The 22,054-nt window shown below is 36.9% G+C and overlaps 1 protein-coding gene across 1 annotated transcript in view; it reads left to right on the top strand.

Annotated features, from left to right (window-relative positions):
* The window catches only part of MYBPC3 (myosin binding protein C3), a 62,531-nt gene that overhangs the window by 11,002 nt on the left and 29,475 nt on the right, over nucleotides 1–22,054 (top strand). Inside the window, exons 4-22 of the mRNA XM_032113061.1 lie at nucleotides 374–469; nucleotides 702–788; nucleotides 935–1,083; nucleotides 2,043–2,160; nucleotides 3,483–3,531; nucleotides 4,755–4,799; nucleotides 7,079–7,135; nucleotides 7,780–7,782; nucleotides 11,831–11,854; nucleotides 12,594–12,760; nucleotides 13,589–13,721; nucleotides 13,953–13,955; nucleotides 14,372–14,496; nucleotides 15,104–15,209; nucleotides 19,176–19,342; nucleotides 19,723–19,888; nucleotides 20,811–20,917; nucleotides 21,236–21,265; nucleotides 21,429–21,565. Coding sequence (XP_031968952.1) covers nucleotides 374–469; nucleotides 702–788; nucleotides 935–1,083; nucleotides 2,043–2,160; nucleotides 3,483–3,531; nucleotides 4,755–4,799; nucleotides 7,079–7,135; nucleotides 7,780–7,782; nucleotides 11,831–11,854; nucleotides 12,594–12,760; nucleotides 13,589–13,721; nucleotides 13,953–13,955; nucleotides 14,372–14,496; nucleotides 15,104–15,209; nucleotides 19,176–19,342; nucleotides 19,723–19,888; nucleotides 20,811–20,917; nucleotides 21,236–21,265; nucleotides 21,429–21,565 — 1,769 coding nt within the window. The remainder of the gene's footprint in view (nucleotides 1–373; nucleotides 470–701; nucleotides 789–934; nucleotides 1,084–2,042; nucleotides 2,161–3,482; nucleotides 3,532–4,754; nucleotides 4,800–7,078; nucleotides 7,136–7,779; nucleotides 7,783–11,830; nucleotides 11,855–12,593; nucleotides 12,761–13,588; nucleotides 13,722–13,952; nucleotides 13,956–14,371; nucleotides 14,497–15,103; nucleotides 15,210–19,175; nucleotides 19,343–19,722; nucleotides 19,889–20,810; nucleotides 20,918–21,235; nucleotides 21,266–21,428; nucleotides 21,566–22,054) is intronic.

Raw genomic sequence — 22,054 nt, 5'->3', positions numbered from 1 at the left:
AAACAAAATCTCATGAATAAGCAAACTGTTTACAAAGATAAAAATTACATCATTCTTCATTACCTTTTCCATTTAGACCACTGATGTTTGCAACAAATAATAGCATTATTCATCAGCTGACAAGTTTCTACACATCGACTGTAGAATTTAAAAATCAGGCATCAGTTCTTTCTGAGCTCAGCGAAAGAAAAAGCCTCATCATCCAACTTCAGTAGGCCCCTTCTGCTTCCAGATCATCCTCTAAGCTCTAGGAAACAACAGCCTATTTATCTGCTTTTCCTGACGTATATTAAAGGCTGTTCTTTTGCAAAATATCTTCAGAAAGACAGAGGAAATATGACTGTCTCTAATCTTGGCTTACATTCCTTTCCAGAAAAGAGTGAGACAGTCACTCCTGCAGGAGCTGTTCCAGCCCCAGCTGCCTCAGAGTCACCTGCGCCAGCAGCAGAAAGCAGCCAAAACAGAGAAGGTAATAGAAAATTAACATTGTCATCAAGTCTGGTTTATTACCAGAAGGGAAGAACATACACAGGGGCTCCTTAGAGTCAGTGAGATAGAGACAGTAGATGAAAGCAGACCATAAAGAATAAGGAATCTCAGAAGCAGAAGAAATCTACTGAGGTATTTTTTAATTAATTAACTAATTCACTATATAGTTTGATGCAAAAAGTTCTAAATAGTAATTATGATGTTTATTTCAGCTTCATCTGCTGAGACACAACCAGAAGAACATCAGGACCCCATTGGGCTCTTTGTGGCACGACCCCAGGATGGAGAAGTTACTGTTGGTGAGTGCAAAACGTCAGCCAAGTGAAGTCTGTAAACTGTACCTGTTGCTTGGCTATTAGCTCTCCAAGCACAGGGTGACACCAGCAATATAACAGATAACTTACACATTATTCATAATCTTATTTTAACTTATTTCTTTTACAAGGTGGAAACATCACATTCACTGCCAAAGTGGCAGGTGAGAGCCTGCTGAAGAAGCCATCAGTGAAATGGTTCAAAGGAAAGTGGATGGACCTGGGAAGCAAAGTGGGGAAACATCTCCAACTACATGAGAATTATGATCGAAATTCCAAGGTAGAATTGGCAGAATAGGGTTCTCAGTCTTCTAGGTACTAATCTTTAATCTGGGGAAAATATAAACTAAAATAGGAATGTTTTGATGTTAAGGTACCCAAAGCAACACACAAGGCTACACTTATGCATAGAAGTCTGTATTTCGACCACATGGACAAGAGACAAGCTCTGCATATGGACTCTTGCATACTTTATCTATGGTGAAATGAGAAAACATCTGGAGGACTGGGGGAGTAGTTTTGCACTGTCTACTGCAGGATTCCCTTCATCTTCCTCTCAAGAAACAGATACTTGGTGTATTTAAGAGAAAACAATAAATCAGACAGCTGTTTAAGCGTGGTCTATCTTGCTCTTAATAGGCCAATCATTCTGCTATTAATGTTGGAATTTATTGCTCTCTTGGGTTGTCTAGACTGCTTTAAGTAGCTGAGCAAGACCCACTTTTTACCACAACTTTGTCCAAAGATACACAAGCAGGAATGCAAGAGTCTGTACCATGACTTTACATCCTCTGTGGTATATGAAGCACTACTACCCTCTCCTGGATGGAACTGGACAGACTTGCTCACATTTGCCACTCCTTTCGCTGAATTCTGGCATGTACTGCATACGTTCTGGGGAGAGGCTAAAACTGCTTAATGAAAGCTTTATTCCTGTTTCCAATGCACATGCAATTAGTGTATGTACATTAGTGTATGTACCAGCATAGTTAGCTAATATAACACTGTATTCTCAGGAATACCTGTACTGACAGTTCTCTTCAGCTGTTGCTACTGAATTGGGGATTATAGGTAATTCTTTGTTACACTAATGAGTTGGACACTCAGGAGGTTCTTAGTTCTAAAAGGACACAAAGACATAGTTCATCCCCTGTCTATTTCTCTCCATGTATTCTCTCTCTCTGTGTTTCACCATTTCATTTTCTAACTTAATTATTGTATCATTCCTGTCTGTCCTAGGTGTACACCTTTGAAATGGAAATCATAGAAGCAAACATGACTTTTGCAGGAGGGTACAGATGTGAGGTGTCTACCAAGGACAAATTCGATAGCTCTAATTTCAACCTGACAGTCAATGGTAAGATGAATTCCTGACGTATTTTTTTTTTTATCTTCCAGCCCCCTATATTTCCTTTCCTGCCTACCAACAATTCTTTCTGGTACATAATGGTTACTTGACAAACACAGACCTGAAGTATAGACCTGAAGATCTAAAGGTACACCTAGAGAGGCCCACAGAGAATGGGATACAGATCATCAGAAGTACCACTTGGTCGTTACTCCAGTTAGAACTGCGATGCTCTAAAGAAAGCACACAGAAAGATGCAAAACTGCCCACCTTTTCTCTGGCTTTATTCTGGTTTCAGATTCATTATTTCATGATGTTTAATTCCACTAGAATAGAAGATAAGTTCATTCTTATTTTGGTGAAAGTTTAGGACTAAAAATTGATGTTTTAAAAGAAAGACAGAAGAATTGCCAATTCCTTTTTCCTTCCTTCCCAATAAATTCAAGTCATACAGAAGCACCTTCTCAGATCAGATGACTCATTTTACCTAATGCATGGTGCCACCTTCACAAGTGCAATACTGAAAAGTTTATAAAAATTGAAAAGGAGGTACATTTTAACATGAATTTGCCCAGAGTGTGGAAGAGTTTAAGTAAAACAGTATAAGGATGGACCACCTGACAGAGCTGAATGTTTGGACCATTGCCTGTTTCAGCAATTCTGTAGGAGGGGCTGCAATGTTAACTTGTGTCTAGCTACCAGTGAACCTAATGTAAAGACAAAAGCTCATTAAGTTACTTGATCAGCAGTGTTAATTTTTGAAGTTTCACTAGCTAGGACTCATAAGAGTTAGAAGCAGTAACTGAGAACAGTTTTTCTCCCCGAAACAGCAGCACACCAGTTTATACCAATAGTATAACAAAATTCTCTCTATACAGCATCATTGATTAAGCTTCTGTACCTCTCTACATAGTTCCAGGAATTTACCTTTGCTTTCAGAGGACAGATTATAATTTATTTTTAATCATAGCATTGAGTTGATGTCCAGTCGTATACTCGTTAGGTTTAAATACTCTGTGAAGACACTATTGAAATTAAAATTTTGCAGCAGAAGAATTGACAAGCAAGAGGTAAGATCAGGCTTTGGGTTATTATGAAATATGAGACAGAAATAAGTTATACACAAAACACTGGATGTTGAAAGCTAATTAGTGAAGGCTACATGTTTAAACATGAAGCTTTAAGCTTTCAATATGCAATTAATCACAACCTACAATATAAGAATTTATTTTTAAAAATGCCTGCAAAGAAAAACTTTACAAATACCACTGCATTCTTGCATTATGTTGACTTGTTCTGCCATTTTTCTTCATTACTTTTTGTCACATCAGAAGCACCTGTAAGTGGAGACTTGGATATTCGAGCTGCCTTCCGCCGCACGTGAGTATGCACAGCAGAAACCTATGTAGATCAGGTTATACATCCATGTGGAATTCATTACTTTCCCAGATGAAACGAGCTAAAAGCAAAGCTGTTGTACAAACAAACACAAAGATACAGATTTCTACTAAGAAAATATTTCTACTATTAAAATTCTCTACAACTCCCGGAAATCACCTAAGAGAGTTTAGACTTTGTACTAGCATAATAACCATGCTTGTCTTCAATTAGGCAATCAGTAATGTGTATAATTGTAACAAGAACTTCAGCACCTTTTTTTCAGACCTGTAAAGAGCACTTCCATATATAGACCAGTAGAGATTGAAAAGGTACTGTGTGATGTTGGTCTGGATTTTATCTGGCTTGAGGAACTACATGTACCTCAGTACAAACATTTGCTGAACAAGGGGAGTGGAGTTTGGTGTGAGCCCTATAAGCAGCATATCACTGATAACATTCCTGCAAGCATTTTGGTTGTATCTGTTCTCATGTTCTATACCTATATTAACTGAATGAAGACAATGACATCGTGAGTGTCCATGTGAAAACTCAGGTATACATAGTCTTAGACATTAAAGACTGCTGCTGAAGAGGCCATCCTGCCCCCATCTTTAATATTTGCTGAACTGATGTATCTCTCAATGGAATAATGTTCCCTTCTATTAGTAAGATTCACAAAACTAGTTGGTTTTTTTTTTTTATTTTAATTAGACATTATTAATATGTGCTTTCCTTTTCCTTTATGTAATAGTAAATAAGTTTCTATTTTAGTTTTTATGTATTTTTGCAAAGTTACTAGACTAAGAATATTTGGACACCTATTTCTCCATAGGGAACAAATCATCCGTGGCAACTCTTCGAGTATTTCTCTATAAGTCCTATTTTTATAAAAGAATATTTTTAACATTTATCACAGAGAATTAAATAAGGCTTGCAGAATTTGTCTACAGTTAAGCCCATCTGTAGGTAGCTGACCAGCCTCACTGTGATGCCTGTAAAATAGTGGACACTCAGTGCATAACTGCATTGTGTTATTTCACTGCAGTGAAAGGAGGCTTCCAGAGCTTGTGAGGACAATTTTAAAAATTTAGAATCAGTTCAAAGGGAGTGCAGTGTGAGCAGCTTCAGGCTGTTCAGATTGTCACTTTCTCCTGCAAGAATGAAGCCAGATTTTGAACTGAATTGTCTAAATCTGAAGCTTTGTCTTTGATACCCTCACTCAGGAGCCTAGCAGGAGGGGGGAGACGGATGACTTCAGCCTTTCTCAGGTAGTCACTGCCTGTGCCAGCAGACAAATTTAAGTCTTACAATGAACTGTCTCTCTCTGCTCAGGAAAAGAAAAAAACAGAATTAAGCTGCATCGTAAATTCCAAATAAATCAGTGTTTATAACGTGTAGTATTTATATGAGATTATTACATACGAATAAGAAGTAATGTAAGACAAATAAAGATAAATAAAAAATATAAAACATAAGAATATAAAAGGGTAGATAAAAAAAGATAAAGAAAAGAGTAGTTTTGTAGTTCAGTGAGAGGCAGATTCATGTACAGAAAATGCATGTGTTTGGCAAGTGATATCTTCTCACCATTGTTAGAAGAAAAAAAAGTAGCTTTAAATCATGTGCATGTCTGCCCTTTCTGTTTTACATGTTTTCCTCTCTACTGAGCACATTCTGACTAAAATTGCTGCTACTCACAGAAATGTACCAACACAAATGAAAATTTGTTGTTTCCTGGCACACTCCCTATCATATTATCATTAAATTTTTCACTCTATGCCTTTTGGTCCTAATGTTTGCTACTATAGTAAAAACAGGAGTTCTGAGGTTAGACTTAACTATATGCATGTTAAAGCAATTATTAGGGTCTTATTCTTCAAAAAGCTAAACCTTGATTGCTGGTCTTTCCTGAAAATTTGGTTTAACTGCCACTTGTGAAGCAATAAGGTGAATAGTTATTCTCCCGGATGTAGACCTGATTTACTGAATATTTGATCACAGGAAATCCTTTCCAAATTTGGGACTATACAAGTTATTTTTATGTACATTTTATGCCTGAAAACATGTAAAATCTTGTGAAAGTAGGGCCAAAACCACACTTCTCTGTTTGAGCTTTCTACCCAGGAAATTATCCTTTCCAGTATTGTACTATTCTGAAAGTAATCAGAGAAGTAAAACCAGTATTTTCTTAAAGAAAATACCTCTTCTCACAACATATTTCAAATTACACAGACTCTAAATTGTTATTTAACCTTATATTGACAAGCAGCACAAGAGGCTTGGCACTTGTTTCTGTTTCATTTTTATTTAACAGTACTGTTAAAATGCCCATCATTTATCTGTTCAGGCTGTTTTCTTACTTCTAAAAATATTTGTTCCTGCCATATTGAGTTTTCCTGACACTCTGATTTACATTCTGTAGACAGACTTATTTTTTCTGAATCAACTGGCACTGTGCATTGATGGAGGCAGCATTATGGTCTACAACTACCACCAGTAACACTGAAAAGAAAAAGTTCTGCTTACGAAGCAATAATTAAATGTAAGCTGCTGCTTCTGGAAGAATACGAATGCTGTGAGGTGGAATCACCAGATTCTTATACTTAAGACAACAGGGGTGTTAAGGAGCAGCTGACCATTGATGATGATAGACTGGCTGAGATGAAGAAAATATATTTGGGCTTTTAAAACCCTGTCTGCATGCAAAGAGCACCGTTTTAAGGAATTAAATCTAAAGAAGTTATTGTAGTGACTTTATGCTGTTTTCAGAGTAGGTCAGTACTTCAAATGTTCAGAAGCACAGCTAAAACACATTGGATTCAGAACACCAAAAATAACTTTGTGCATTCCATCTGAGTTCACCATATGTAACAGTTAGAACTACACATGAAAAACCTCCTGCCTGATGCTTCTTGTTCTCACAGACCAACTCATCACAACACTGCTTGTGGTGATTCTTGTTGAACAAGTGCATATTGAACCTCATCTCAGGCTGAAAGCCACATCACAGAATTCCTCCTTCAACTCTCCCAAGCACCAATGATGTGACACTTTTTTTTCAGTGTAATGAATTCTGGTGTCACAAAGAGCCTTAAGAAACAATTACAGCTGGGACAATACTAAGGGTAAAAAAAGTGATTTTAGATTGTAAGGCATTCCACAAAAGTCTTGGTTAAATACTGCCCCAACTGTAAACAATATCCACATTTCCAAAAAATAGAGGAAAGAAGGAAGCTTCTGCAACACCTTTATGATAATGAATACATTCCAAATAAATATGATGACCAAATTAATACCCTGTACAACTCCATGCACAAACAGTACAGAAAAAGTACAAGTTCATTACATATATATTTTTAAACCTATATGCAAATTAATATGAACACAGAGCCTACTTAAGTCACCTTCCACATCAATGCACATTTTAATTCATTATAAACCCATCTACCACTCCCCTACAAAAATATGTCATCTATGTAATGTTATAGTCTCACAAGCTATTCCCATTTCCTTCTGAAACTAATTATGGCTTTCTGTTACTATACAGTACTGAGGGACATGATGACGGGGCAGAGTTTAATTTTACCTCCCTACTGAAAAAAAGGTGAGTAAAAATCCACAGACTTGGAGAAATGGGGCTTCTGTTGAACAATTCTGAAACACTACAACTGGAATATGTGAGAGTTTCATAAATTCAGAATCCTTGTTGTTTTCCTAAAGCAGCTCTAAATGGAAAAAGGATGACAGGTAATTATGGCTACTTCCTGAAACACACAGCATTTGCTGCACTTCTGCTAGGTTTATACAGGAGGAAAAAAAATGAAAAAAAATTATTTCCCAAGATAGAAAAGGCCTGAAGTCAGGTAATCACATGTTTCCAGTAGTCCTTTGCATAGGGGGAAAAAAAAAGAAATTACAATACCTATTTATAATGCTGCCGTAATAAGAACCAGAGAGCTGGGAGGACAAGCTTTTTTATTAGATACCTAAATGTTACTATTACACTGTTCAACTATATATTATCTATTATATAAATATTCTGTGTTGCATAAATATGACATAAATATTTTTTTACTCTTCCAATTGTAATTCCAATATCTTTCTTTTACTTTCAGTTTTTTTGCTGGAATTTCTTCTCTAATTCTCATCTTTCCTTGATGTATCTGTTTTCATAACCTGTTTACTTATGCTTTTCTCTTTTTACCAAACTCTTAATCTGAATGTTTTGGATTCCACTGCTGCCAACAGAGAGTAAGCTTTCTATTTAATTTTATTATAAATGCATGGATCAGACTGAATATAAGAACCATTTGGATTGAAATAATGCATGCCTCTTTGTCTTCTTTACATGTAGAACATGACAAAAATTGCATAGTGTGAGAGAAAATCATTGACTGCTAATTTCTGACACAGAAGTTCTTTTAAACAGCTTGAAGGTTAAAGTTAAGACAATTCGATACAATTGATGTATTTCTCTGAATGTCCTTTGTTTTTTACCATCACTTTCTTTCATATAACCAGTTCTAAGATTTCCTTGAATTTCCAGATTTTCTCAATAACCTGCTGCTTTATATTCCTGTTGTCATAGTCTTTAGAATCAGAAAAATCATTTGTAAAATATTGTTGCTGGTGCCTATCAAATAGGTGATGAAGACTTGTTTCTTTCTGTTCACTTTCCCTGGCCACTCACTCTGTCTTTCCAGCACCTGAAGCTACTATAAAAACTTGTAACTTACATTCGTGTTTTGCAAATCTAAACTTACTTAGTTTAAGTGTTCACAACTACTTGGATGAGTGTTGTGATTCTGTGTTCAGTCTCTGCTCAGGTATTGGTATCACTATTTATAAAAAGTGTTTTATCCTCACAAAGAGTACAGGATAATGTAGATATATGAAGTAACTTTGTTACAGAATGCAATAAAGCCACAACAGCCTCAGGTTAATTCACCCAAATTTCAGTGGGGCAAACAAGGTCACATAGTGTACAAACCCCTGTGTTACACTCTGTGCAGGGCATCTGTCTACAGGTGAATCCTGGCTTTGCAGTAACACCAGCAGCAGAACACTTAAGGGGAACAGACAGATGAGACAGAAAAGACACCTATCAAACTTTCTATAGCTGACATTGATATCTAAGTTTCTTGTTTCAGCACAAACCCAGATTGTTGTAAACTTACTCTAGTTTCCATAGAAGATGTAAGGCATAAAGGAATTGCTTATTTTTTTTATAAAATTTTAAATAAATTAAAACCCACATGAAAATATTTGCATAATTTCATACAGAGTCTCCAGCTGGAATGAGGTGCTGTGTACTATGAGCCCCTCTCCTTGTGCCTTCCCCTTTTGCTCTCATAATTAGTTTTGAGCAATGGTCAAACTCCTAAAAGTAGTAAAAATCTCCAGTATTTACAGAAATGTTAAATTTATTGATTTAACTATTCATTATTTGCTAGGCTAGAAATGTAATTCACTAAAAGAAGCTTATAAATTTCACTGCATTTTAACAGTGTTTGTGCCATTTCTCGACTTACAAATCTCTGTCTAGTGAATTTAAGAATATAAATTCACTGTTCCTAGTTGTTTTTCACAGCCACTTCAGAAGTAATTTGTGGATTCTTCAGGCTTTGCAAAACTCAGGTTGAAGACCACTCTTATATTAATGAGAACAGATAGGCATAAAATATCGTAATGGAATGAAAGATTTCTTCATTAAAATAGAACAGGAAAAGGGATCTCATGCTGGGGGACTCTCAAGAGCTATGCAGATTCAAACAGAATCGAGGATTATTCTTTTACCATTTCTGCTTTATTACATCATTTTTCAAGTGTCCCTCAATCCACAGGTAATGATCATTCCCACTAGCATAAAGAACTTCATTTAACACTGTATCTCCTAACACTGTAATTTAATTAACTGGTGTTGACATACAGGTGTCAAGGGCCAAGGAGAGGTCATTGGGAAGAGGAAGGGAACAGCTGTCACAGAACTATTAAATGGGATAGTGAGCAGAGACCTTGAAGGAGGTGACAGCTGACAGGGTCCAATCAGTTGACAGTAACTGGATAGGAAGGAACCATTTCTGGGATGTACAAAACTATTTTTAACCCCTCCACATGTTTAAAACATATCAGCTGCATATTCCATTTACAGCAGGTTCACTAAGCTTCATCTTGATGCCCCCAAGTGCATAGCTAACCTATGAGGTGATCTCTGTGAATAAGATCCCCAACATCAGGGAGAATAACATAAGAGTGGGAGAAACCTCACGAGTCCAAGTGCTCTATTAATTTTCATACACTGCTTAGTCCCTGTTGGTAGTGGAGGAGTACAGTCTTTCTGTGCAAACTCTGTGTCTTTCTGGGATCAAAGAGAATGTTTTAGCAAATGCAAAATAGTGAAAAGGAGTACTGGGATGAGGAAAACTTTGCTCAAAGGCAAACACTTTTTTTTTTTCATTTTGAGAACTCAGTTAAACAGAAATTACAACCTCTAGCTTTTAGTCCCATTTTGCATGAAACTCACAAGCTTTTTCTTTTAATTAAAAAATATTAGTATTTCCAAGGAAGAGACTATATTCTTTCTTATGTTCAAATTTCTTATATTGCATACACCAGAACAGGATTGTCAGATAAGACAATGGGATGACACTGAGTAATGGAAAAGCTAAAGCAAAAACCAGAGAAGTCTTCTCAGTAGTGAGAAATATTAGATTGTGGAATTCCTTTGAAATTGGAAGATTTTTCTCTTTATGTACTTAAAAATAACTCACACTAAACATTTTTGAAATCTCCATGAAATAGTCCTACCTGTAAATTTTCAGATATAAAGTGTGTATATGCAGACAAGCCTGTAAGTAGGCAGATAGACAGAAAAACTACCAATATTTATATAATGTCTTAAGGAAGATGTTAATATTTGAATTTCTTAAGTCTTTCTTATTTCCTATGTTTTTATATTTTTTTAAGATACTGTTTCTCCACAGAAGTTTAACTGTACTAGTACAAAGAATTAAACACATATTAGAAATATTATATGCCCTTGGTTTTATATAGCACTTAGTATTTAGTACTTAAAGATCTATTTTAATTTACATGTATTTAGAAATATTTGACGGTCACTCCCTGGTATGATCAGGGCAACAAGCCCAAGAACTGCTTACATTAAAAAAACCTTGATCTATGTGGCAAATCAGTTCAGTTTTCCTGTCTCCTGCTAAGCAAAACTAAAAACTATTTGTAGCAGCCTCAAACTAAATGATAGGTATATAGAAGAGGAGCCCTGGTAAAATTTGTGGATGATGTTGATGCACTGTTATGGCAAAGCAAATACCCAGTATGCTGCACTTATCATAGGCACTCCAAACTCCAGCTACTGCTATCAATTCAGTGAGTGCTAGTGAGGGCTTAGGGAGTCCTAAACCACTTCGAAGAGATGAGATACTGCATACCATATTTCAGCTCAATCTCACAGAGCTGAAATCCTCTTCTCTTGCTTCCTTTCTGTTCAAGAGCTACAAGGGTGCTGGAAATTCCAACCTTTTCCAATTGCAGCACTTTAATAAACATAGTGCTCCCATTACAAGCAATAATAAAAGGAGTACCAAAAATGTTTGGTTATATCTGCTGTGTGGACTGACTACAGTAGTACTATTAAGTAGTAATATTTCCCACAGACTAATTGGACTGTTATTTTCCTGCAAAAATTACAAATACACCCAATAACATTCCACTTTTCTCTGCATCACCTGTTGCATAACTTGTCTTCTTGTCGGGGTTTACCACTGAACATGATTTCATTATAAGGGTGTGTTCTGCTGCACTAGAATCTGCTTGGTCGCAGTGATAATCAGAAACAGCCACAGGAAGTTACTTCTACTAAGAACTTTTTAGTAAAATGTTACTTCTTCCATCATTTCTCTATTTACCAAAATGCAAACTATTACAGGCAAAAATGCCACAATGACAGGGCGAAGCAGAGTTATTTGTTTCCCTGGAAGGTGATCAGCCATAACTAGGAATAAACAGAAGTTCTTGCACTTATAATATAAATCCCACAGTGGAAGTGCACAAAGTGTGGGAGTGAGTTTGATTTCAATATGGATCAGTATTTCCCTTAAGCCTATTTCAGAGCATTTGCATGAGTTCCTTCATCTCCCTGCTACTGAAGCACAGACACGTTCTGCTAGGGGGGAAGATGACATTCATGGCTCTTTTGTACTAACCCATGATGCCCTTTTTCCTGCCCATTGGGATGCTGTACGTTTTTCCAAACGGTTCTCTGCGTCATTCTGGAGTACAGCAGCTTCCTGCGCTCTGCAAATCGGTAAGGTCACAGCAATTTCTTTTTCTATTTATGATCTTTCAAATAAAAAATATGATGGCAGATAAAGAACGCCTCTCCCAAGGCCAGACAGCCAAATTTTCCCGTAGTTTTACTAAACCAAACATTAATTCTTCCATAACCACTAGTTCTTCGGTTAAAATATAAAACAAGTAGCTCATTGTAAATACTGTTTTGTTTGCCACTACTCACCAGTCTCCTTATGTTTTACAGATTACTACAGACAACAATTTTCTTTACAATAGATGATAAAAGTCTTAATAATCTGTGATTCTTTTTAGTGAAGATAAAAAATGTCCTGAGTGGAAAAGGTTATGTCTCTTATTTACATAAACCAAGTGCCTTTTTTCTGAGGTGTTGCCAGCATATCAATTCAGTTCCTTGTTTTGCCATGTTCCATGTTTTGTGCATGGACCACGACAAGAAAATAAGTCTCCTTATGCTTCCATTACCCATCATTAAAGGAAGCTAAATTTTATTAGTTTTGTTAGAAATAAACCCTTCAGGACAGAATTCAATTTTAATCACCATATATATAAACATAAAGCTAGAACTAGTCACCAGTTTTATTTCATTATTTTATGTAATAATATAGTAAAAAATTAGAGTGTTAATTTCTTTTTTAAATGGCTTCATCAAGGCACTCTGTAGCTGTCAACCCTATAGCCTTCTTTAAATACTCTTAATATAAGCACTCAGAGACTCTAATCCCTTTCTGCAGAGGTGAAGGAAAATCTGAATCACAATCTGATGTTGATGTCTGGGATATCCTGAGGAAAGCTCCTCCTACGGAATACGAGAAAATTGCTTTTCAGTATGGTATCACAGATTTGCGTGGGATGCTGAAACGCCTCAAACGCATAAAGAAGGAAGAGAAAAAAAGCACAGGTTGGGGAGATATGTTTCTTCCAAATATAGTGTTCATATCTTCTTTTTTGGGAGTTTTTCAAATATTAACATCAGCTGAACAGCAGCAGACACAAGACCATGAGAAAGAGTAATTTCCTGTTCCAGTTATTACCCAGTCTTTACATATGAAATGCTGATTATCAAAGATTGCAGCTATGCCCAATACTCTGAGACACCTTGCTCTGAAACTCTGGATGTACTAAACACGCTCACTTCACCAGTTTTACAAGCTTGGCCCCTTATATTTCCCTGAACATAAAACAACATCCTCTACTTGCCCTCCACCCCAACTAGTCAGTATGTCAGGCAACAGTGATATATTTAAAGAATTTAATTTTCATTGGTATGATACATTTGGAATTCTTGAGCCTTTTCTAGTCCTGTGAAGTATTAATTGCCTAATCGTAACTGATATTTTTTTTTTTTTTAACTCTAAAACAGAGAAGGAAAACTGCTATTCATCAGTACTGAGAAGACCAAGTATAATTTTCCTACATGGGCAGATGTAATTCTATTTAGGATGTGTTGATGTACCTATTCACATCTTATTTAGAATATTCTACTTTGCTTCTTTTGGTTTGTAACACATGCTTGTCATCCTGTGTTAAGGAAAAATAGAAAACGGCACAGGATGAAGAACAGACAGAAATGGTAAAAATTCAAACAGGGATGCAGAATGTGGAGAAGGTTTAAGATGATGATAAACAACATGAAAGGGAATAAAGATTTGTTGCATGACCCAGAATGAAAAAAAACAAGTATAAAAATTATAAAGATTTTTTTTTTTTTAATCCTTCTTCATCATAGCATTCCTCAAGAAACTGGATCCAGCTTACCAAGTAGACAAAGGGCAAAAGATTAAATTAATGGTTGAAGTTGCCAATCCAGATGCTGACGTGAAATGGCTGAAGAATGGACAGGAGATCCAAGTGAGCGGCAGGTAAACTAGAAATATGAGAAATCTGAAAAGGAATGAGTTACAGCTTGGACACAGCAAAAAAGCTAGCTTTTCTTAGAAGGAAAAGCATCAACGGAGAAATAGGAGCTGAGAAAGAATCTATGTAGTACTATGGCTCAGGGTCAGTTTGCTGTTGTCGTAACTTTTTCTTTTCTCTTCCCTCTGCTCTACATATCTACATGTGGAACTGGATGCTTCCATCTACCTTCTTAGCAAGTAAGTCCTGAGATTCTGTTCTGCTCTTTATGTGTATATCCAGGGTTCAAATGTACTTTGTCCTGATCTGGGATATACTTCAGTGCAACTTGTTTGTAAAACCAATTTCCAGTGTTTTGTGCTGAAGCCATTTTTAATGGTAGTCATGCTAGATGTTAGAACACATCCAACACCGTTCACAGGAGTTTGTAGATCTCACACTTGGAGGAAGATCCCCCGTAATTTCCTATCCTAGTTTTTCAAACACTGCTGCTGTTCCCCACACCAGGACAAGGCTATTGGGCTTGAGTCCTTACAAATCTTGCCATTGATGTCAGAAAAAGAGTAGGAATCTTTTTCTCTTCCAAGCAGGAGAAGACAATGGCTGGGTCCAAAAGGGTTTTTCCCTGATAATTACATTTAGATTGTCTTTTCAGATATATTTTTGAGGCTGTTGGGAATAAGAGAATACTGACCATAAACCACTGCTCCCTGGCCGACGATGCAGCATACGAATGTGTGGTAGGGGATGAGAAGAGCTTCACAGAATTATTTGTAAAAGGTGAGCAATGGTAGCAAAAGGAAAGAGATCTCCCCTAATATTTAGCATTGAATTACTGTCATTTCCTCTACTCTCAGATTGATCTTGAAGGAAAGGAAATTCTCAAACATATTAACAAATTTTGAGATCTATTGAAGTAGATAGTTTTCTTACAGTTAAATGGAGGAAAATTTTGCCAGTAACAGCAACCAGGAAAGCATAGGAAAGCAGCACTGTGATAGTTACCATTAATTCTCATTTGGAAACTTATTTACATCTCAACAATAGGGCTAGAGACTTACTTTAAAAATTTGATTCCACTCAAGATAAACATGTGTCCCAGGCTCTACAAGCAGATCAAATAGTACAGAAAAGTAATGCCTCCTGTTTAGAATTTCAGAATATATATGAAAACTGTTTAATCCTGTATTTTTATTCCAACTCATGAAAAACGTCATTTGAAAATTCTGATAAGGTGATCTGGCATAGTAAATTTTAATTTCAAACACAGAGAGCACCACCATTTATTTGTCCAGGGACTCTTCCTGTGGAGTAGAAAGTGGTGAAATCTACCTCTGGTCTCCAGCCTTTCAGAATACTGTTTTAATAAAATTCTCTCTATTTCTAGAACCTCCAATCCTGATCACTCACCCGCTGGAGGACCAGATGGTGATGGTTGGAGAGAGAGTGGAGTTTGAGTGTGAAGTGTCTGAGGAAGGAGCTACTGTGAAATGGTAAGGGAATAGAAGAAAAAACCAAACCAAACCAAACCAACATGAAACCATCTTCCTCCATGGAATATAGCAGGTGTGGGAAAAAAAAGGGAGAAGGCATCCTACATAATTGTTTTCAGGAAAAGATTGTTCCTCCTCCTATATGTCAAACATTGAGGAGGAACTGAGAGACAAAAATATGACACAAAAATCCAGATTAAATATAGATATTTTTTAGTGTCTCTAGAGTTTCTTGCTCAGTGTTTACACTTCAGTAATGTCTAACTACTGCCCAGACTAATGAGATCTGTACTGTGACGAGTTTGCTGTACTTTTTGAAATCTTCTGGTCTTCTCAACTGCAGTGAGCTGTTTGGGTTTCTAAAGCATTTTTTCTTAGGTAAAATGTTAATTGTCTCTTGAGACACAGAGGGAACACATCTGCTGTGGTGATCCTGCAAAGCTGGTCATTATGCTTATGCAGCAAGACGGATTAAGGTGACAAACATTTAGACCATAGAGCCTGTTTTCTTGGGCATTCCAGCTGAGCAGAAGCTGGAAGGTTCATGCTGCTTGGGCAGACATGACAAGCAGGGCTTATATACCATGCATCATGCACACTATTCTCACTTCATTTCTCTACCAGATGAAATTCCCTTCTGCTTGTTAACAGCTTCAGGCACATGGTTATCAAGCATTCCCACAATGCCCATGACATTCCTGGAAAGTGCCAACTAATGATCTGCTATCCCAAAGGAAGGAACTGGGAATTTAAATGGAGTGCGAGAGCTAGTACAGCATGTGCGTTACACTATTAAAGCTGCAAGCACAGTTACACACATTCTCTCGTTCAGGAGCTGCTTGCAGATGCCTGGTCACAAGAGATGGGGACAACCAGATCTGTCCCTCTCAGAACACAGTGCAGCTGCCACACTTTGATCCTGTGCCTTTGAACAACTCCCATACGTTTTGCAGAGCTGTTATCTGTGGGATGGGCATTTGATGTGACAAGGGCAAACCAGCAGCTGTCTCAGTCTGAAATGCAGCAAGTGGTCAGAGAAACTCATCAAATCATTGTGATGGAAAACTGAGCAGTTAGACATTCACACTGTATTTTACTGGTTTTGTTATGTGAGACTCTGTCAATGCTCTTTGGCAACAGAAGGGAACATTTTGAACAGCGGAGAGAAGTGTCCAGGGAAAACTTGAAACACAGTGTGGAGAAAGAGTTCCAGTTTTATGGCTCATTAGGGAAATGCTCAGCAGTTTAAGCCAAGTAACAGGCACTAACTGAGAGCACCTGTTATAGCTCTTACACTCTTTAAACCCAGGATGTAAAACCACAAGCACATGAACAAAGACAATTATGTGACTTGCACAAGACAGAAAGAAGGGTGAGGCATGGCCATCAGACTAGGGCTTGGAGAATTCATTATGGGGGTCTCGTCAGAGAAATCAGAAAATAAAGATCACTCAGAAAGGTTTCACATTATTACAACTCTTGCAGTACTATGGAACAGGTTTTTTCTAAATTTCAGATGGTCTTGGAAATAAGATAATTCTTGAAGAAAAAAATGTAATAAAATACATAGTTTGATCTAATTTTTCCATCTCTGAATGCTGGATGGACCATCTTATCAGCTCCAAATCAAAACAAACCATAGTAATGTATATTTATAGCAATAAATCTGTGTGTCCAAATTATCACATAGTACCTACATCAGTGATATCTCAGAAGACATTAACCAATTAATCCTTAGAATCCAAACAGGAAATAGGAAAGCATTTCCAGACAAAGAGGCATTAAGTGATAAACTTGAGAACAGATATTTGATCTTGCAGATGTTCAGGACTTGGAAAGACTAAACCACAGCTGACCTACCTATTACTGCACTAGTTCTGCTTCACATGTGAGGCTGGACCAATGATCCATGGTGTTCTGTAAGCCAACACTTCTATGATTCTATATAATGCTTCACTTGCGCTTTAATATCAACAGATTCTTCTACTTTATAGTTCCAATTGCCAAAGAAAAGGCCTGTAATATTACCTTAGAGAGGCTTTCTGCTTTTCGCAGCAGCAGTGTATTATTTCAAGCCAAATGATATCTGGGAGTCCTTTTTGAGGTTTACAGTCTCTATTTGTCACTACATCCCTCTGCAAACACTCTACTCATACACAGCACCAGCAATGTGCTAGTCAGTAAAACAAACACAAGTTAAAGATAGTATTCCCTTCCCAGAGATTTAAGACATGAGTCATTACAAATAGCCTATTTTCATCACTTAGACAAGATTTCAAGAGAACTCTTTCTTACCAATGCGTGAATAGAACATTCAGATATTTTTCATGAATCATGTATCAAAATAGATCACAGAAAAATAGATTTAAAAGTTCATCTCCAGAACTTTAGCCACAGTACATGTGCTTGGCTTTGCATTTAGTAACAGCAGCATGCTGAACTTTGGGATTACAGTCCGTTCTCAGCAATTCAGCAAAGGTTTATGCATTGCATTGTAGCACTTGTTCCAGAAATAATTTGCATGAATCAGAACACCAGCCTTAGGAGATCATTTTACATGTTGCCTCAGACTCTTGTCTGAAGAGGGATGAAGAGGAAACAAAAGGAAACATTACCCTGACAAGAATAGTAAGCATTGTGTTTCAAGTGGTTGTTAAAGGCATCCTCTGTTTCCTCCCTTATCATCGCTGCTCTGGAGGCCAGTCCTTCACTAAACCAACCATAAGTTCCAGTGAGCTGCACAGTAACAAACAGTTATGAGGCAGTAACCTGTAGGTGTTCTGAAATGAGGTTGCATCAGGTACATCTAAGTCACAAGCTCTACGATTCTTGTCTCTGCCTAAAGTTTTGATCTTGTGATTTACTTTAGCAGGCTCTAACAGAGGTAAAAGGTTTTCTTGCATACATCTACTTAGAAATTAGAGCTATAGTATTTTAATGAGTCCCAAGTAGCATTTCAATTTGCTATTCTGTAAGCTCATTTGTTAAGCTGAATAGTCACTGAGTCCCTGGTCACAAATAAATCACAAATAAGGGAAATGACAAAAAAGTAGAAAGAATATTTTTACTCTATTAGAATCATACATATTTTCTATTTGTTTTTCCGTGTGACTATCAAAGAGAAAACCTTTTTCATTTACAAACTGCAGCAGTATTCAAGTAACATAATAGAAATATATTCAAGTAATAATAAAAAATGTAACTACAAAATTAGTAAACTGAAGAAATTACAAGTTATTTTCTTGTAGCCTGTTTATGTTATTTAGGATTAGAAACAGGAAACCCCTAAAACATCTTATGTAATTTTGTATGACCTTGATTAAACAGCGTGAATCCTCCCTGCACATTTCCCTTCATGACGATTGGAAATTACAATAATTAAATTTCCTCCTGGGCTGGATGGTGAAGCTTAATTTAGTAAAGTCTTAAATATACTGTGGCATCCTTGAATGGAAAGAGCTACCAAATTCAAATTACACATTCATTTGAATACAGCCTAAAATTTTCTTCTTTTACTGATGCCCACAAACCATGGATTTATACCAATTATATTTCATATCAGGAAAATTAAGACTTGTAAGTAATATCCCATCAAGTCTCATTTACTTTATGGCAGTTTTTAAGACAGTAAATTCCCTGCCGGTGAAGTGTGTTTTCATCCCTAAATCTTCTACAGCATTTAACACACTTTCATGTTTAACTATAGCATATAAATAGAAAAAAAATCAAGTAATACTTTGTGGTGAATTCTCTTGAACCAGAAGTCAAATACCTAGGGAAAATTAATGGTCAAGATAGAGGCATTCTGGTTCCACTTACACTTGTGCAACAATCTCTTTTTTGCTAACTTGAAATGGTACAAAGATTGGATTCACCTTATCTTCCACCCTCTAGTGACACTGAGATGACTCTTACTCTCCTCTTTCAACCATACCAAAAATGACTCAACACTATTTGGTGTTTCAGGGAAAAGGATGGAATTGAACTGACACGAGAAGAAACTTTTAAATACCGATTCAAGAAAGATGGGAAAAAACAGTATCTAATCATTAATGAGTCAACCAAGGAGGACAGTGGGCACTACACCGTGAAGACCAATGGTGGGGTATCAGTCGCTGAACTGATTGTGCAAGGTAGGCACAGGGAATGTCACAGAACCAGAGAAGCTGAAAAATGAGAACAGGCTGAAGGTAACCTTCTCCAGATAGTGCACAGTGGTAGCATAATCCTCCTGACAGGGAAAAAGAAGATGCAATAAGGGGCATAGGGGTTGATAATTGGTCTTGAGGAGAACTCAGACCTGTGTGCCGGATATAACAGATACCCTGATAACAACAGGTGCTTAGTTATCAGTCCTGTTAAAGCCTTGCAGGCCGTGTATTTCCCTTCATATTTCCTCCTTCCATAAACAGCTTGCTCAGCCCTTGCCTCTTCTACTCAGTAAATCCACACCATCTACTTACAGAGCTGCTCTGATTTTTTATGTGTGTATCGATTATTCTCACAATATCAGAGAAAAAGCTGGAAGTTTATCAGAGCATTGCGGACCTGACAGTCAAGGCACGTGACCAGGCAGTCTTCAAGTGTGAAGTTTCTGATGAAAACGTGAAAGGAATCTGGTTGAAAAACGGAAAGGAGGTGATCCCAGACGAGAGGATAAAGATCTCCCATATCGGCAGGTTAGTCTTGTTTCAGAAAGCAGGTACAGGCTTGGGTATTGCATTGCAATCCATAAGAATTGTTATCTCAGGGGACAGCAGTATAAAGTAAGACTTTTTCCTGGCTCCAGCTCAAAGGTAAAAAGTTTAAAAGCTTTTCATCTGCAACCAACCTTTGGTGACAGACTTGGTTTAGTATGTGTGCAGTCTTTCCAAGTTGGTGCATTTTACAGGTATGGTTTCAGTGATACATCACCAAAAGTAAACCTTAGTTTTCATTAGGATTGCATGGTGTTTTGGTATTCAAACAATGTAGAAAACATATTGTTGATAACTTTAAAATTAACAGTAGTGTTTAGATGAGACGTGAGTAAACCCTAGAGAAAACTTAGTGTTTATATTAACATATACTGTTGTGTAATTCTGTGCTCAAGTTTCCTAGAAGTCCAGCTACTACTGGAAACGGAGACCAAGAAGATTCAGCATTAAATGCTAGGTGAAGTCTTTCTTGGTACTCTTTTCTGTATTCTGTTTTGAATTTAAAATAATACAGGGATGGAGCATCACTTTTAAGTTTGTTCAGTCAAAGTTTATTGTTGTCACAATCTGATCAAATCAAACCAGTCAGCAGTGTTACAACTGCCCTTAAAACGGTAAAGGACTGGACTAGAGCAAGGAAACTGCTTCCTCTCTTCAAATTAGTCTTTGCATCTACCTTGACAAAAAAAATCCATTCATGGAGAATGTGCTGAGGTGGATTTGCTTTAATACTGAAAGCAGAGCAGTCTACAGCCCTGGTGGTTGTTCACTTGTGTCATGGCAAGGGAAGAAGAAATAATAATTTCTGTCAATGTCCTATAGCCTGCACCTTGTCTCTTGAGGTAGCCCTGTTTCTCCTGGAGAGGTAAGGAAGGGAGTGGAATATATTTGTTCATGTTTCCAGAATCCATAAGCTAACTATTGAGGATGTAACACCAGAGGACGAGGCTGATTATTCCTTCATTCCCCAAGGATTTGCTTACAACCTTTCTGCCAAGCTTCAGTTTTTGGGTAAGCTATCTTAGAAGGTGTAATGGGAATTCCAGAGGGATAAAATGGTGATATTAATCATGGTTATACCAGGAAAGAGAAAGATCTCTTTTCTGATACCTCAATATAGGCACATTGCTTTTCCTTGTTATTTTGCATTACCATTATCACATTGTTTTACAGAGCCTGTTTTTTAATTTATTGTATAAATCTGCTGATTAATATGCCTTATCAAGTTTCAATCAATTTTTAAATTACTTTGTGGGTGCAGATGCTATGTAAATTCTGTTTTCTGATCTATTTCTCCTTCCCTGTCTCCTCTTTTTTTTTCCCCTCCAGAGGTCAAGATAGATTTTGTACCAAGAGAAGGTAAGAACAGCAGTCATTATTTATATGTAAGCAAGAATGTTTTCAATAGCAAAGTAAGCAGTATAATTTTTCATTTTTAATTTAATGCATGGATATTCTTTTCTTTTTTCATTCAGATTACTCAAACTATATTTAAAACTTATTTTCTCTACCTTTACTATAGAACCCCCTAAAATACACCTTGACTGCCTGGGCCAATCCCCTGACACTATTGTCGTGGTGGCTGGGAACAAACTGAGATTGGATGTTCCTGTGTCAGGAGATCCAACACCCACTGTCATCTGGCAGAAAGTAAACAAGGTAATGTGCAACCTGACACAGTGTCTGAGGCAAGTCACAACAGCAAATTTATTTTTCCTTCTCAAATCTTGCTTTGGTTTATAGTTATATACAAGTATTTTCATCTTCCTTTCAATTTTATGTTTTTAAACCTCAGGAACAAAAATTAAATACCTGCACTGCAGCTGCTTGGGACTTATCTGGTTTTGTGATTCATCCTGAACTGTTCCTTTTTTTGAACTGTTCCCTGTTTTTTTAGTCCAAAAGAAGGGGCTGAGTATATATGAGTAAATATATGTACATGCAGATCGAAGGATACCATACACATTTATTCTCTTCCTACCTCAGGGAAAAATAAATAAATTATGAGTCATCCCCACCACCTTCACCTGATAGAAGGAACATATTCTGGGGGTGGCAGCTTCTTTTTTTTAATCTTTATCAAGGATTCTACAATCTGTGAGGAGAACGTCATCCTAGCAGACTAGTGGCATAACACTGAATTTGGTA

This window comes from Corvus moneduloides, chromosome 6 (genome assembly GCF_009650955.1).
Source record: "Corvus moneduloides isolate bCorMon1 chromosome 6, bCorMon1.pri, whole genome shotgun sequence".
NCBI lineage: Eukaryota > Metazoa > Chordata > Aves > Passeriformes > Corvidae > Corvus > Corvus moneduloides.
Note: the sequence above shows the minus strand (reverse complement) of the source record. Positions and strands in the feature narration are given on the sequence as shown.